General features: G+C 38.3%; 1 protein-coding gene across 10 annotated transcripts in view; it reads left to right on the top strand.

Annotated features, from left to right (window-relative positions):
• The window catches only part of SLC44A5 (solute carrier family 44 member 5), a 371,332-nt gene that overhangs the window by 175,548 nt on the left and 177,891 nt on the right, over positions 1–17,893 (top strand). For 5 of the 10 annotated variants that reach the window (XM_042952512.1, XM_042952509.1, XM_042952507.1 and 2 more), the window contains exon 3: positions 6,079–6,120. The exons of 1 other annotated variant lie outside the window; for it this stretch is intronic. In XM_042952512.1, coding sequence (XP_042808446.1) covers positions 6,079–6,120 — 42 coding nt within the window. Of the gene's footprint in view, positions 1–6,078; positions 6,121–9,546; positions 9,578–17,893 lie in introns of all 10 variants that reach the window. 4 more of the 10 variants (XM_042952513.1, XM_042952514.1, XM_042952516.1 and 1 more) reach the window with 1 other exon arrangement.

Here is a 17,893-nt window from a genome sequence, read left to right as displayed (position 1 = left end):
TATATCATATATATATATATATATATATATATATATATATATATATATATATATATCATTGTATATAGACATCCTCCTCTACATAGTGGCAAAAGTTCCTAGACAATCAAGTGGGTAAACATTGAAATAGCCTTGGGCCAAAATTGTCTAGGTTCTGATTCTAAAAAGAGTGTTGGGAGACTCCTGCCATATATAAATATCAATGACCATCTATTGCAATATTGTGGTTTTGGAAGGGATACCACTGAGTGTATTTTGAGGTGCATATATTTTCTGCATAGTTCAGGCTATCTCAAGAAATATCAGTGATTTAGAAAATAAGCTCTTCTTTCTTAATCACAGCTTACCACCTCTTTTATTTTTCACATGCCAGCATCCTTCAGAGCTCCCATGTTCTATAAGGAAGGGTATTAACATTCACCGAGTGTCTTTTATGTGGCAGACACTGGTGAAAATTTCAGTATCGTGTCATTCATTTCTCACAACAGCCCTGTGATAGCACTATGTCCCATTTTACAAATGAGACAGGCACAGCAAACAGAGGGAGTGAGGGGCAGGGCCAGGCCAGGTCTCTCTGACTGCACTGTGGCCAAGCAGAAAGCAGAACTTCATCTTATCTGTATGAAATGTATTTTTTTTTCAGGCTTATGAGTTTTCAAACCTTCTACATTCCATAAAAACATACACCATTTCTAATTACTGAAAGGTAGTGTTCAACTTCTTACCTATAACCATTCTCTTGCTTTTGATTTCATACACCTCAGTCATCTTTACCTACCAGCCTGCCCGCTTCAGCACTACGGTCCTGCCAAGGCTGCCCCTGTGAGGAGTGCCTGGGACCCCCAGACCTGTGCCCTCATCAGCACCATCATTTTTTTGTCTCTTTAAGGGAAGTGCGTTATGTGTGGACCACATTTTCTGGCCCTTTCCCTCTTGACTTTCTCTGGACTGTCCCTAACTCCATTACAGATTTCTTTAAATCGTGGCTACTAGAACTGCAAAAAAGGTTCCTCATGCATAGGATAATATCTTTATTTTGTTTCCAGTACTTGACCATGATACTCAGAACGTTGTTACCTTTTTTAAATTTTTTCCCCATGTTTATTTATTTTTGAGAGAGAGAGAGAGAGGGAGAGCAAGTGGGGAAGGGGCAGAGAAAGAGGGAGACACAGAATCCGAAGCAGGCTCCAGGCTCTGAGCTGTCAGCATGGAGCCTGACGCGGGGCTCGAACTCACAAACCGTGAGATCATGACCTGAGCGGAAGTTGGACGCCCAACCGACTGAGCCACCCAGGTTCCCCTCTTGTTACCTTTTAAGATTCAACAGCAGTTCTTCTTTTAGAGAACGTAAAAGGTTACAGATGATACTCAGCAGGGTCAGGTCCATCTCAGACCTCAGGTGCTCAAGTGTTATTTCCACAAGGGCATCTAGGTGGGGCGCAACGTGGGCCTTTTATAAGGCGGTCAGGTGTGTCCATTTGCTCCCCTTCTTGCTCCTCCAGCTGCAGCTCACATCACTCAGCCTCTCACCCAAGTGTCTTCCAACCCTACTGGCTTTGTTCGTGTTCCCCATAGTTGCCAGCTCCTTCCTATCATAGGGTCTTTGCCCATGCTATGCCCTTTGCCAAGACTGCACACCATTACTCATCCTTTAAATTTCTGGTTTATTGCCCTCATACAATATACTTCTTCATAGCAACTATCATATCACATTTGCAAGTAAAGAATTATTGTTGTGCTTATTTGCTCAAAGTCTCTCATCCTGATGCATTACAAAGAACTCCATGAGGACAAGGAGGGATTCCTTTGGTTACCTATGTAGTCTCGGTGTCTAGCATAGTATTTGATACCGAGTAAGAGGCCAATAAATCCTTGCTAAATGAATGACTAAATTATGGAAGGAAGGAAATAATGACTTTGTGGACACAGTTGTGTCCACACCCTGGTTCCAGTTCTCCCTTTCAGCAAGACTGGTTTTAACAGCCTCTTTTTCAGATGATACAGGCTTAGTATCACATCTGTCCTGGGCTTGCAGACTGCCAGGTCTCTGTAGCAGGGGTTAATGAAGCCACGACACGGTGCGAAATGATGTCAGCTGTATTGGCTGACTCTACATGGCCAGCCACCTGCTTTCTTGCAGTATACTGAGTAAGCCAAGTACAGTTTGGGTGGGCAATGGCACCAGAGGTTGGCATGCAGGACACAGCAGTGGAGGTTCCAGCCACCAGAAAGTGTTAGAAATTCAGATAAATGGCAGCATCATGACTCTGAGTACTTTTTATATTCAGACATATCCAAGCCAATGCGTTAGAATACTGCAGTATAAAATATTTTTTTATCAATATAAAAACCATTTTATGCACATTGTAGAAAGTTAGAAAATATATCAAAATAAAATAAAATTAAATAAAGTACCACAGCTACAGTCACCCACACATACAACCTTTCTCATATTTCCTTCCAGATTTGTAGTATTTGTTTATGAGAGATTTTGCTTTTTATGCTGTTTGCTACCTGTTTTTTTTTTTTTTTTTGGTAAACAGTTTCCACTTTTCCAGTTCAACAAATGTTAATTTTATCTTATATTCATCCTATATTCAGATTTCCCCAGTTGTCCCCCACAAATGTCTTTATAGCATTTTGTCCATCTCAGGATCTAATCTAGTCCGGACCTTGGATCTGGTGGTTATGTCCCTTAGGTCTCTAATATTCTAATTAGCAAGGTCCCTTTTTCTCCTAATACTGACATGTGGTCCTGTCAGTTGTCCTGCAGAATATCTCATTTTCTGGATTTGTTTGGTTCCTTCCCAGGGGTATCATTCACATTGTTTCTTTATCTCCTGTATTTCCTATAAAATGTAGGTTAGGTTTTGATGTATTCCTGTTAAACATTTTTGGACCAGAATACATTCTACATATGCTGTATGATCTCCAATGCATCACATCAGGAGAAACATAGTATACGGTTGAATCACTATTAGCAATGCTGAACCTGAATGTAGGACTAGGGGCCGGGTTCTTTTTAATAAGATTCCAGACTGACACAGCAAGAGTGTGACTCTCACCAATTTCCAGCCTGGCTTTGCTCATTGCTAATCCCTCCTCCATCCCTATCTCCAACCTGTCTTCATCCCCTTAGTACCCTTCAAGCAGGTGCCTGCATAACTCAGTTGGTTAAGCGTCCAACTTTGGCTCAGGTCATGATCTCAGGGTTTGTGGGTTCAAGCCCTGCGTTGGGCTCTGTGCTGACAGATAAGAGTTGGAGACTGCTTCAGATTCAGTGTCTCCCTCTCTCTCTGCCCCTAGGCTCTGTCTCTCTCTCTCTCTCTCTCTCTCTCTCAGAAAAAAAATAAACGTTAAAAAAATAAAAAAAAAAATAAGGAAGACCCTTCAAGCAAGAAAGACAAAAGGGAATGAAGGTGGTAAAAGGCACAGCAATCAGATTAGGAAGGGTAGTCCAATAGTTCCCATCTCCAACTACATACTGAGGCTACTACACTAGCCATAAGTAGGCAGGATGCATACCAGGAGCTGATCTCATTTGAGATTCCAGTCTTCTCAGCTATTACCAGGGTCAAAATAATTTGGCATTGGTGTTTGTACACATCCACAAGGCAGTTTGCATGATGTATGGATGTTCTCGTACTTTTTAAAAAAGATATAAGGTTATACAGAAAGCTGGTTCTACCATTTTATGAATTGATCACACCAAAAAAAAAGAGACAAAGAACTTTGATTTTTTAACTCACTGTGCAAATTCTAGGAAGAAGGAGTCAAAATTATATTGTATGATATTCTATCTGGGTAAGGGAGACCAGCACCTAGGTCCGCTTTGTTGTTTTTAAACAATGAGACTATGCAACCTTGGTACTTTCAACACTCTGAGTTTCCATATACCCTATCTGTAAAATGGGAATGCTTACACTTTTAGTCCATAGTTGCTGAGGATTTAACTGTGTCTATAAAGCACCTACATTGCAGGAGTAGCTTATTCCCTTCTCCATCTGCTGGGGCTGAGGTTACTGCTCTGCTTCCTGCCATACCCAGCAAGGATTCCAGTGGGCCTGAGCCTGTGGGTGGAGTTCATTAGTATATATACCTGGAGGAGTTGGGAAAGATCAGAGTAGGGAGCTTGAGGCAGGGGCTAACCTCTGTTACTGTACGAACTAACATTTGATTAGAATAGTACGTTCTTAGGCCTTTTACAAAAAAACATTGCGACATCTTTTTTAAAATATGAAATTTTGTGGGGCGCCTGGGTGGCTCAGTCGGTTAAGCGGCCGACTTCAGCCCAGGTCATGATCTCGCGGTCCGTGAGTTCGAGCCCCGCGTCCGGCTCTGTGCTGACAGCTCAGAGCCTGGAGCCTGTTTCAGATTATGTGTCTCCCTCTCTCTGACCCTCCCCCGTTCATGCTTTGTCTCTCTCTGTCTCAAAAATAAATAAAAAAACGCTAAAAAAAAATTTTTTTAAAAATATGAAATTTTGTTGTTTTTTATTATTTTGGAGGATTTAAAAGGCAAGTCTAGTTACTTAGGGCCCAGGAACAGGAATGAAGCAGTTGATATTGGATTTTAATATTTTATTCTATCTCTCAAGTACTCAGCCTTCAATATACATGCTTTTAGGTCTAATAAAACAGTGAGCGATGGCCATTCTTATTTCGGGGGCTTTCTTTGGCTATATACCCCCCATGTAAAAGCTGGGAAATCAGTTAATGCTTATCATTCTAATGAATGTGGTCCAGCATTGCTATTTTATTTATTTATTTATTTATTTTTTTTAACGTTTGTTTAGGGCTTTATTTATTATTATTATTATTATTATTTTTTTTTAATATATGAAATTTACTGTCAAATTGGTTTCCATACAACACCCAGCAGCATTGCTATTTTAAAGCAGGTGTGGTGCAGGATGAGGGGAGTCCTAAAATTTTTGTAAATTATCTTTATTTTTGTGATCCATTTGAGTGCTAGAGGCTGGAAGTTGTACTGGTTATGAGTGGACATTGGAGCCACATAAACCTGTTTGATTTTCAGATCCACCACTTACTAGCAGGGTGGTGACTAAGCAAAGATTAGACCCGAAGCACATTGCCTCTGGGAACTTCAGCTTTTTATTTTTAGAGGAGAATTGATTACTCTGACTACGGCAATGGTTGTTGTGAATATTAAAAGAAATAATGTAAATGAATCATGGCACCTAGTGTATAGCAAGTATTCAAGAATTGGTTGCTATTTTAATTATCATTATCTTTCCCAGTGAACACAGTTTACAAATGCTCACTTTCTCTAGAATCTTTATCCCAACTCTGACTCTCAATGGTTTTCTATTGTTAGATTGATGTGAAACATGGATGCTTAGATCAAGGGTTGTAATTTCTGCCCATCAATTCTATAGTGAGAATGCTTTTCGTTAATGGCTTGACAAGGCTGATAAAGTAACAGAGAATGGAGCGTTCATAGAAAGCATTAATATTTTTGTTTCCCATATGGATGGGATTATTTGAGCAATAAAACTTTAGTGTGTTATCACTGTTCATTATGGAACTTGCCACATCCACCTCCCCCACATGTAATGTGGTTCAATTGTGGCTGCAGAATTTGAGTTACATCTCTTCTCTGTAGTCTATACTGGCTATTCTGCATGTAGTTGAAAGTATTCAATGCATATTAAGTTTTTCATGACTAATGCATCTTCTGAGGTTTAAGCAGAAGCATAAAATGAAAGTAAACAAAGTGCCTTAGTTCTTGGTGCTGAATTTTTCAAGACTGTACATATCACCTTGTACAAAAAATGGATGAAAATGGAAGAATTAAAAACTTTATTCCCCCACCCTCCAACCTCTAAACCCAGTATCTTTGTGCAATTTTGTTTTTAACTTCCTAAGATTAACTTCCACATGATTAGTGACTATGGGCATTAAGTATCTGTTTAGCTAGTACAATACACCTTATGTTATTCTCTGTGTTAAGGTTGAAGAACTAGGATTTCTTATGGTAGGGAGAGATGGGTATAGAGCTTTGGAATCACTGATCCCTACAAATAAAGATTTGCTTGCCCTTTGTTTTTTTTCCTAGAAGAAACATCAGACACTACTTACTTAGAAGATGATACCTATGGTAAGTCATAGTCTGAGTGTTAAGTGATAAGTTAGTCTAAGAATTCTTCATGACAGTCAGTCTATTAAGGAATACATGATTCTTTCAAAATCTAGGAACACCTAAATATTTGATTGGTAAAGACTAATTACTGAAGACTTTTTTGGTCCTTCTTTCAAGTGGCTGATTTCTTCCTCCTGAAGGGATTTCCTCTCTTAGAGCTATATATAAAAAAAAAATCCCTCAGGAAGAACATCTTATAGCTGCTGATGCTTCATTACCCCAGGTCATCCCATATATCTTGCTTTCTTTCCACCCTTGAATCTCAGTTTATGACCTTAACACATATGTCTTATTTAAATCTCTCTTTATAATAAAGATCTCTATTGTCAGGCCTCTTGGCTGTTTCATGACACTATCTTACCCAGTCCTCTTTTTGTGACATCTGGCTCACACCTTAGCCCCGTATAGTTGAGTCTTACTACTCAAAGTGTGGTCTGTGGAGGGGTGCGTGGGTGGCTCAGTCCGTTGAACGTTGGACTTCAGGTCAGGTCATGATCTCCCAGTCTGTAGTTTGAGCCCCGCCTCATGCTCTGTGCTGACAGCTCAGAGCCTGGAGCCTGCTTCAGATTCTCTCTCTCTCTGCCCCTCCCCGGCTTGCACTCTGTCTTTCTCAAAAATAAATAAACATTAAAAAAAAGAGAAATTTAAAAGTTGGTCTGTGGACCGGACCAACAGCAGGGAGCTTGTTAGAAATGCAGAATCAAGCCCCGCCCCAGTCTTACTGAATCAGAATCTGCATTGTCAACAAGATCCTCAAGTGATTCATTTGCAAATAAAAGTTTGAGCTGCACAGACTTAAAGAATTGTTCTTCCTTTATGTGTTCTCATTGCCCCTGAGATATCCAAGTACTTCTCTGCTGTGACTTCCAACATTCCTTGGATCCCAAATCCTCAACTGAAAAGGTTGTCACATTTGCACTTTCCTATCTCTGTTCTCAAAGCCTCTTTATTGATGCTTGTGTACTTTAATTGTACCTGGGTAGATTCTAGGGTTTGTGCTTAAACTTATATAGCATTTTATAGTCTTTAAAGTTCCCTTACACAGATTTTATTTGATCACATAGGATCCTATAAGGTGGAAAGATAGGTAATATAATCATTTGTAGAAGCTATTTTATAAATTTCCATTTATGGTTTTCTAACCTTAGGGGTGAAAGATATACCAGCAGATTTTTCCCCCTATTTTTGAAAAACATAGAAGCCAAGTCTTTTTTGGGTTATCAGGAGTCAGTGAGTTATTCTTACTCAAGATATATCATGATTTAAAATTGTGTTTTACTGTTCAATATGATATTATATTTTCATTCATAAACCTTGTCTTAATGAGGATAATTAGGACTATAATAAAATTGTCATCTTTCTGACAAGATTTTTGAGATAAATGAGCCAATGAAGAATAAGCGCTTCACTTCTGATATAACCTGATATAATAAGCTGGTATAATAGACCACAGAGCACTGCTTCTGCTTGAATGAAAAGGAGTTTTCAAGGAAAGGGAGAAACTCCAATGTAGAATATTGCCTTGAGATCTTAGGCTATTTCCATTCTCCTAGAGAAGATATATGTAAGAGAACTCACTGCTAAGTTGGAGGAACTGTTGGTTTTGCATCCCCTGAAAATGCATTTATATTAGAAGAAACACCTGCAGGGGCGCCTGGGTGGCTCAGTCGGTTAAGCATCTGACTTCGGCTCAGGTCATGATCTCACAGTTTGTGAGTTCAAGCCCCGCGTCGGGCTCTGTGCTGACAGCTCAGAGCCTGGAGCCTGCTTCCCATTCTGTGTCTCCCTCTCTCTCTGCCCCTTCCCTGCTCATGCTGTGTCTCTCTCTGTCTCAAAAATAAATAAACATTAAAAATAAAAAAAAAATAAAAAAAAAAGAAGAAACACCTGCAGATCCTAAGAGTGTTATACCCAGGAGTTAGGGGTGAATGGGTGAATAGGCATGGCAGGTGAATTTGGTGCCCTTTTTGTCTTATTTCTTTGAACCTTTTACTCAACATTTAGATGTCTTTTCAAGAACCTTATGTTAATGAAAGCTTAATTGTGTTTAATAATGTAGGTGAGCTTGGGAGAATTGGAGTACAGTTGAGAGTAGACCATGGAAAACATGCTTCAACAGCCTCCTATTCCAAAGAAGCTGAGGCCCAGCAAAGCTGGTGACTTTATCCCATGTATTCTACCTCCTCTGCTCTTACAAGGAAGGGGAATCCTTGTCTCCTCTAGGCTGGTACCTCCCACAAGGACCTTGCTATGAAATTGTCCCCTCTCTCTCCTGCACTATTCCCACCATTGTATAAACATGCCTAAATATCAACCCCTTGAAATAATTGGTAAAGCCTCCATTGACTTTCCTATCATGCTCCACCTACCACTCCATTTCTTTCCTTTTTCACATAGGAAACTCCTCATTAGAGTTGTCTTTAGGCACTGACTCCACTTTCTTCCCTCTCATCCTTTCATTACCCCACACCAACTGGAATTGTATCTGAACTACTTCAGGAAACACTTTATCCACATTTCCAAAAATGTCTATCTTGCTCCTCCAATGGAGAATTATTTTCTTTCTCACCTTATTCTCCATCAGCAACATTTGACACATCTAGCCATTTTCTTTTTTGCAATATTTTCTTCTTTTGCTTCCATGATACCACACTCTCTGGTCTTCTGGTTTTCCTCCTTTCTCTCTGACGTCTCCTCTTCCTCTGCCCAATCTCTAAGATTTAGAGTCCAAATGTTGGGGAATCCCCAGTATGCATTTTCTCTTTTTACGTTATCCTAGGTGATTTCATCTCATCTCAGTTTTGTTTGTTTGTTTTACTCGTTTTTATTTTTATTTATATCCAAGTTAGTTAACATATACTAGAATATTGGCTTCAGGAGTAGAACACAGTGATTCATCACTTATGTATAATGCCCAGTGCTCATCCCAACAAGTGCCCTCCTTAATGCTCATCCCCAAGACATTTCCCCTCCAGCAACCCTCAGTTTGTTCTTTGTATTTAAGAGTTTCTTACGGTTTTTAAAGACCATACACATGCTGCCACCTCCTAAATTTGTATCACTGGCCTTTTTTGCTCTATCTTGCTCCAGACTGGTTTATTCAGCTTCAGATCCCACTAAACCCAGTCTACCTATCTTTTCATTCCTAATCCTCTAGTCTGACCATTTCCACTGTATTACTTCATTTAAACAACTGTCCTTTGTTATTTTGATATTTACAATAGCCTCCTCACTGGTTTTCATACTTTAGCTATTGCCCTAAACATAGTTATGCTTTCATTAACAAGTCCATTCTCCACAGAAGAATCTGTTTATAACTACTCTTATATTCTCAAAATCAAGTAGTGAACTGAGCAAATAACCAACTGCTTTTTAAATTTTCAGAGCACATTAGGACCGCCGGTGATTCAGTTGGGTGAGTGTCCGACTTCAGCTTAGGTCATAGTCTCACAGCTCGTGAGTTCAAGCCCCTTGTTGGGGTCTGTGCCAACAGCTCAGAGCCTGGAGCTTGCTTCAGATTCTGTGTCTCCCTCTCTCTCTCTCTGCCCTCGCCTCTCGCTCTCTTTCTCTTTCAAAAATAAAAACATTAAAAAAATTTTTTTAATTATCAGAGCACAATTATATATCATCACAATTATGATGAGTTAATATTACTTTTTTCCTCTAATCACACTTTATTTAATGTACCATTTTGGTCAGTTTTAGATTAGTTAGTATATAAATGTAGGAGTCACAAGAGCAAATATTATATTAGTCCAATGGACAGTGCACAATTTTGGTTATTGGCTATTTTGCCCTTACTTTTTTGACCCCCACAATTTGCATATGACATTTTGACCCAATTTAAACCCGAGGATATTTTGACTATTTCTGTACACTCACATTTAAATCAGATTTATGCCAACATTAATGAACTTGGGTCAGTAAACTATTCTTTTATTTGGTGGGGGAAAATACCTTCTATTAGTTAATTTCATTTCTTAATTTTTGAATAGCAGTGTTAAACTATTTATGGTTTTATCCTTTTTTATTCTACTAAGCTTGTTTTAATTAGACTACCATGTTTTGTGTCAATTTTAAAATAAATATTTGATTCATTGATTGTTTTATTTTACATTAAGATTCATCAACTTCGTGACATATTTTTGTGGATTTTACAGGATGATATGATTCCTCTATCAATTTTTGGTCAATAAATTTTTACCATGAGAAGTTTTAGTTAGTGTCAATTCTATTTTTTGTTAACTATTTCTCTAAAAGTTTAATTTCTTCTAAGGTCAATTTTTGCAGTGTTTATTATTGTTAGTAATATGTGATTCTTCAACTTTTTTTATTAAAAAAGAAAAAATGCTTCACTATATATATATATATGCTTAGCATTGCTAGTTTTATTTTGACATAATTATTTCTACTTGATCTAATTTTACTTGGGTCAAGTTGTATTTTGTCTTAAGTGTCCTTAGGGTCAAAATGCCAGGATTAAAATATATTACGATAATCTTAATTGCTCCTTATTTTTTCTCTTAGAATATCAATGTTAGCTAGAGCTGTTACAATTGTAAATTATTGCTAAAACAGGTTTGACTCCACATAGAAATTCCAGAGAGCCTAGAGACATCTTGAGAGGAGCATATGTAAATTTAAGGGAAAAGGGCACATTTCTTTTTTAGGCAAAACATGTTATTTAAGGTTGACTTCTGATTCCCCGGGAAAGAGCTCTTTCCTTACCTTGGAGCTTTTATTTCCCCTGGCAATCCAAGCTCTCTTTCTCTTTCTCCATACTATTGACTACCTCTTGGCACAAAATATTGCAATCAATTATTCCACATCTGTGTGAACAAGGGTCTTTAGAAGAAGAAACTGATTAAAATATATGGTCTCCTTAGGCTTTTAAATAGGACACCCTCCATTTTAGTTTTTGATAGTTTGCATTAAGTAGCTGCAATGTGTATTCTCTCTCATTATTAATTCTTGAAATGGTTTGGATTTTGCCTGCCTACTCTTCAAAATTATTAAAAACAGATAAAGTTGGCTATTCTGGAGTGGGATTCATTTTATTTCCCAAATGTTTTTTATTTTTGAATTTTCTTGAGAATTAGGAAAGCTGCTCTCCTGGTCTTTTATTAACAACAATACTAAAATAGTTGTGTATATAGCACTTACTCTTTGTTGGAAACTATTCTAAATTGCCTTACATATGCTAATTTACTCAATCTACCCAATGACTCTTTGATGTTGGTTCTATTTTCCCATTTTACAGGTGATGAAACAGGCATAGGAGAGATTATGTAACTTGCTCAAGCAAGTGCAATAAAGATCTGACAAATTGCATGAAGTTGTCTATTTTTAAAAAGACTTTTCTTAATGAAAAACAAACTTTTGGCTCCTTGCCTTAGGAAATGGGGTGAGCCTGTAATTTCTCATTTACATATCCTTACAGCCCATAGATAGATGAAGTTTAAGGGATTTGACAAACTGGGTTTGGCTTCTCCACTTGTTTGCAACAGAAAAATGAAGTGATTTCTCCATATCAGACTGAGACCACAGCTCCAATCCCACTCACTTCTTTTTCCTAACATGCCTCTTAGTGTAATTCTTCCCTGTAGCACATGCATGGTATTTCATAGAGCCAACAAAAATAGTCATATTACTAAGGAATTGGTGGCCACAAACTATATTCAGATGAAATTTATTAAATTCTCAGTTTCTTGTTCCTTAAACAGGGAAATTACATTTTCCCTTCCATTCCTGCTTTTCCCTGTCTCTGAAAGCACTGATTCCTCTCACTAGTCTACCTCATTCCCACTCTGATTTTGTATCACAGCTTTCTTTTTTAATATGAAATTTATTGTCAAATTGGTTTCCATACAACACCCAGTGCTCATCCCAACAGGTGCCTTTTTCGATGCCCATCACCCACTTTCCCCTCCCTCCTACCCCCCATCAACCCTCAGTTTACTCTCAGTTTCTAAGAGTCTCTTATGGTTTGCCTCCCTCCCTCTCTAACTTTTTTTCCCTTTCCCTCCCCCGTGGTCTTCTGTTAAATTTCTCAGGATCCACATAAGAGTGAAAACATCTGGTATCTGTCTTTCTCTGTATGACTTATTTCACTTAGCATAACACTCTCCAGTTCCATCCACGTTGCTACAAAAGGCCATATTTCATTCTTTCTCCTTGCCAAGTAGTATTCCATTGTATATATAAAGCACAACTTCTTTATCCATTCATCAGGTGATGGACATTTAGGCTTTTTCCATAAGAATAGACATAATTTGGCTATTGTTGAAAGTGCTGCTATAAACATTGGGGTACAAGTGCCCCTATGCATCAGCACTCCTGTATCCCTTGGTCAATTCCTAGCAGTGCTATTGCTGGGTCATACGGTAGATCTATTTTGAATTTTTTGAGGAACCTCCACACTGTTTTCCAGAGCGGCTGCACCAGTTTGCATTCCCACCAACATTGCAAGAGGGTTCCCGTTTCTCCACATCCTCTCCAGCATCTATAGTCTTCTGACTTGTTCATTTTAGCCACTGTGACTGGCATGAGGTGATATCTCAGTGTGGTTTTGATTTGTATTTCCCTAATGAGGAGTGACATTGAGCATCTTTTCATGTGCCTGTTGGCCATCTGGATGTCTTCTTTAGAGAAGTGTCTATTCATGTTTTCTGCCCATTTCTTCACTGGATTATTTGTTTCTCAGGTGTGGAGTTTGGTGACTTCTTTATAGATTTTGGATACTAGCCCTTTGATATGTCATTTGCAAATATCTTTTCCCATTCCATCGGTTGCCTTTCCGTTTTGTTGATTGTTTCCTTTGTAGTGCAGAAGCTTTTTATCTTCATGAGGTCCCAATAGTTCATTTTTGCTTTTAATTCCCTTGCCTTTGGGGATGTGTCAAGTAATAAATTGCTGTGGCTGAGGTCAGAGAGGTCTTTTCCTGCTTTCTCCTCTAGGGTTTTGATGGTTTCCTGTCTCACATTCAGGTCCTTCATCCATTTTGAGTTTATTTTTGTGAATGGTGTAAGAAAGTGGTCTAGTTTCATTCTTCTGCATGTTGCTGTCCGGTTCTCCCAGCACCATTTGTTAAAGAGACTGTCTTTTTTTCTTTGGATATTCTTTCCTACTTCATCAAAGATTAGTTGGCCATACTTTTGTGGGTCTAGTTCTGGGGTTTCTATTCTATTCCATTGGTCTATGTGTCTGTTTTTGTGCCAATACCATGCTGTCTTGATGATTACAACTTTGTAGTAGAGGCTAAAGTCTGGGATTGTGATGCCTCCCGCTTTGGTCTTCAAAATTACTTTGGCTATTCGGGTCTTTTGTGGTTCCATACAAATTTAGGGATTGCTTGTTCTAGCTTCGAGAAGAATGCTGGTGCAATTTTGATTGGAATTGCATTGAATGTCTAGATAGCTTTGGATAGTATTGACATTTTAACAATATTTATTCTTCCAATCCATGAGCATGGAATGTTTTTCCATTTCTTTGTCTCTTCTTCAATTTCCTTCATAAGCATCTGATCCTGTCAAACGATGCAGAAAAAACATTTGACAAAATTCAGCACCCTTCCTTAATAAAAACCCTTGAGAAAGTCGGGATAGAAGGAACATACTTAAACATCATAAAAGCCATTTATGAAAAGCCCACAGCTAATATCATCCTCAATGGGTAAAAACTGAGAGCTTTCCCCCTGAGATCAGGAACACAACAGGGATGTCCACTCTCACCGCTGTTGTTTAACATGGTGTTGGAAGTTCTGGCATCGGCAATCAGACAACAAAAGGAAATCAAAGGCATCAAAATTGACAAAGATGAAGTCAAGCTTTCACTTTTTGCAGATAGACTCCACCAAAAGTCTGCTTGAACTGATACATGAATTCAGCAAAGTCTCAGGATACAAAATTAATGTATAGAAATCAGTTGCATTCTTATACACTAATAATGAAGCAAAGCAAAGACAAATAAACTGATCCCATTCACAATTGTATCACAGCTTTTGGGTGCTACTCAGCTTCCTGTTTGATCTCTGCAGGAAACCAAGATACACCTGTGAATTTCCCTTGAATGTTCTGAATACAACCTATATGTAATAATCTCTACTGAGGCTGCTCAGGTTTCTGCTTCAAACTTTATTGCTTCTGTCCCTTCTCTGAAGCCTATGAGACCAACTCTGAAGCTTCCTGGTACTCCACTCTCTCCACTTTAGAACAGGAAAGTCTGGGTAGGCTGTATCCTGAATTCACTATTTCTTGATCTTTGGCAGTTATAGGCATTTTTATTCAACAAGCATTTATGCAGGACCTAACATATGCCAATAGTTTTAGAGCCTGAAGAAATTTAACGATCATCTTCAATCCCTCTGTTTTCAGGTTAAGAGACCGAGTTTAGAAGGGTTAAAGAACATGCCCCAGATCCCTCAGATTGTGCTGGGCCAGGATTAGGCTCCGATCTTAGAACCTGGGCTCTTTCAACATGATGCTTTTTTGTGTTTATACTTTTAATTTGTGGTTTTTGGTTGTACCTAGACTTTAAAATATTCTTAAATTTCCCCTAAAAGCTTAAAAATGTTAACAAATATCCCCTTGCTTTTGTAACCAGATAACAAGGATGCCTTATTATGCAAAATGGGTCTAGATCCCTACCTTATGTTTACAATCAGAGATCCATGATACATATTAACAAGAGTGCCCATTCATTTATTTCTGTCTACTTTTATAGCTACATATTTATCACACAGTTTGGTGTGCTTTTATAGGCTAGAGTGGGAAGAGAACACTTTAGTACAAGGGCAAGAGGTCAGGAATACTTATTCTACATAAATTGCATGGAAGAGGTCACCTTTAGGTATTTATATAAACACACCTTGGCCATCTTTGCAATAAGAAACAATGCTTGGGAACATTCTGATCAACATCCTGCCTGAGTCAATTCCAAGAGTTGGAGAGATGAAAAGAATTATAAAGAGTGGAATTGTTTTACATAAAATAATTCCAATAAACAAGTCACTAAAGTGATAGTCTCCCTCCTAAAATAGTTATTTCAGTTGTGGATAGGTATAGGTAGAAGTTAGGAGCTATGAATATGAGGAGCCCAGAAATTCTTTCCTCCTAGAACGAAAGGAAAGTCTATACTGTTAGTTTTAGGGATTGGACATTCTTTGCCAGGTTACTAGGTCTGACTTTTAAAGCCAGAGGGTGGAGTGTTTACAAATATAATTTTAGGACCATCCTTAGTGGAAAAGATTTCCACTTAAAAAAAATTTTTTTAATGTTTATTTATTTTTGAGAGAGAGAGAGACAGAGACAGAGAGACAGAGACAGAGCATGAGCGGGGGAAGGGCAGAGAGACAGGGAGACACAGAATTCCAAGTGGGCTCCTAGGCTCCAGGCTCAGAGCTCTCACCAGAGAGCCAGATGTAGGGCTCGAACTCATGGACTGCAAGATCATGATCTGAGCCAAAGTCGGATGCTTAACAGAATGAGCCACCCAGGCCCCCCTCAATTTCACTTTTAAACATTAATAGTTTCTTTGCTCAGTGCTTGCTGAGAAAACTGGATAGTTTACATGGGAAAGTATGATTGGGGCTTGCAGCTATGAGCTGAAAGTAGTAACATGGCAAAGAAACAGGAAACTTTAAAACCTGGTATTTGGTTAACCTGGTCCACTTTTATTTTTCAATCCTCTGGTGAAGTTTTATCTTTCCTTTCTTCATAAGCTTAGCTAACTTCTTCAGTTATTGACAAAGAAAGCTATTTGTTTTTTGTATTGATGAAACAACAGAATGGCATTTAATTGGAAATGTGAATAAAGAATGAATAAATTTTGATTTTGATTTTAAGTAATAATTTGTGTGCTGAAATTATTATTACAAAATTGAAAATCAACCTCTGTTTGGAGATTGATTTAAATTGTCTTAGAAAATGAAATAATGATACATTCTCAAAATAGAAAGTTCTATCATGGCAGATTCTTTCTGCGAATCACTGTTATCATCTCAATTGTAATCATTGCATTGAAAAGAACAAGTAATTATTCCACACCAGTTCTTTCTTCTCTTTGTTTTAGGAATTCCTAAAAGTTTTAATCATCCTTAAAACCAAAAATACAAAAAGTAACATTGTTTAAAAATATTTCTGGGGCGCCTGGGTGGCTCAGTCGGTTAAGCGTCCGACTTCGGCTCAGGTCATGATCTCGCGGTCCGTGAGTTCGAGCCCCGCGTCAGGCTCTGTGCTGACAGCTCAGAGCCTGGAGCCCGTTTCAGATTCTGTGTCTCTCTCTCTCTCTGCCCCTCCCCTGTTCATGCTCTGTCTCTCTCTGTCTCAAAAATAAATAAACGTTAAAAAAATTTAAAAAAAATAAATAAAAATATTTCTGATATGATGCTTAACAGATTATTTGTTTTATACTGAAGTATGTAAGTAGTAAGAAGGGGAGGAATTACTTTTGCTTTCTTTGGATGTCTTGCATAAAACCATAAGAATATGAAAGATGTGTGCCAGCGAGGCAAATCTCCATTGGACTGTAGGTTAGTATTGTTGACAAATTTTAATGTGCATTTAACTGGTTAGTACTTAATGTTCCATACAGAAACCTTTGTGTTCTGAAATAGATTGCAGCAGAGTGTCTAAGCAGTAAACATACAGAACATTCTCATAGTTGCATATGCCTCAGGGAGCAGAATTCCCTTTGACAATAACAGACATCTTTGGGAATACATTTTCAGGACACCAATGTTTGATTTTGAGCATTTGCTTTGAATTTGTGGAGTGTTGTGTATGTATACAATATGAAAGAGAGAGGGAGAGCCAAGACTGATTTTATTGTTATATCAAGGTACCCACTTAAAGCAGACTTTACAAACATATCTTCCAAAAAAAAAAAAAAAACCAGAAACCCCCCTGAGTTTATGCCACCTATGCCAGAGCCCATTGGGATCTTCAGAACAAGTAATAACTCAAGTCAGTGATTGTGACAAGGACCTTGTCCTTGATTGGTCAGATGGTCTTGTTAAATGTGATACTTAGCAGGGGACTTTTTATTTTTCTTGATTGGTTACTCTGTCAAATAATTCTGGTTAAAGCAAAATTTCTTTTTTTAAAATGTTTTTTTTACATTTATTTATTTTTGAGAGACAGAGAGAGAGAGCGTGAGAAGGGGAGGGAGGGGGAGAGAGAGAGGGAGACGCAGAATCAGAAGCAGGCTCCAGGCTCTGAGCTGTCAGCACAGAGCCCGAAGCGGGGCTCAAACCCACGAACCATGAGATCATGACCTGAGCCGAAGTCGGACGCTTAACCGACTGAGCCACCCAAGTGCCCCTAAAGCAAAATTTCTTGATAATGCTGACATTTTATTCCAATGCCTGGCTTAGTGATGCGATACCAGCCTGAATAAATATTGACAAAAAATTGTTAGTGGTTTGTTAAACTTTTATAAACATAGCTAAATGCTCTTTTGAGAAAATACAAACTAATATATTTCCTAAGCATAGGGAACATGATGTAAAAATGCAATGCAAAAAGTTGGCTTTTCATATAATGAACACATTTGTTTAAGTTTATCTGTTGAGGAAGAGAGAGAGAGAGAGAGAGAGAGAGAGAGAGAGAACCCCAAGCAGGCTCTGCACTGATAGTATGGAGCCTGATCCAGGGCTCGAACTCAAGAATGGTGAGATCATGACCTGAGCTTTGGAAATCAAGAGTCAGATGCTTAACCTACTGAGTCACCCAGG

Source organism: Panthera leo, chromosome C1 (genome assembly GCF_018350215.1).
Source record: "Panthera leo isolate Ple1 chromosome C1, P.leo_Ple1_pat1.1, whole genome shotgun sequence".
Lineage (NCBI taxonomy): Eukaryota > Metazoa > Chordata > Mammalia > Carnivora > Felidae > Panthera > Panthera leo.
Note: the sequence above shows the minus strand (reverse complement) of the source record. Positions and strands in the feature narration are given on the sequence as shown.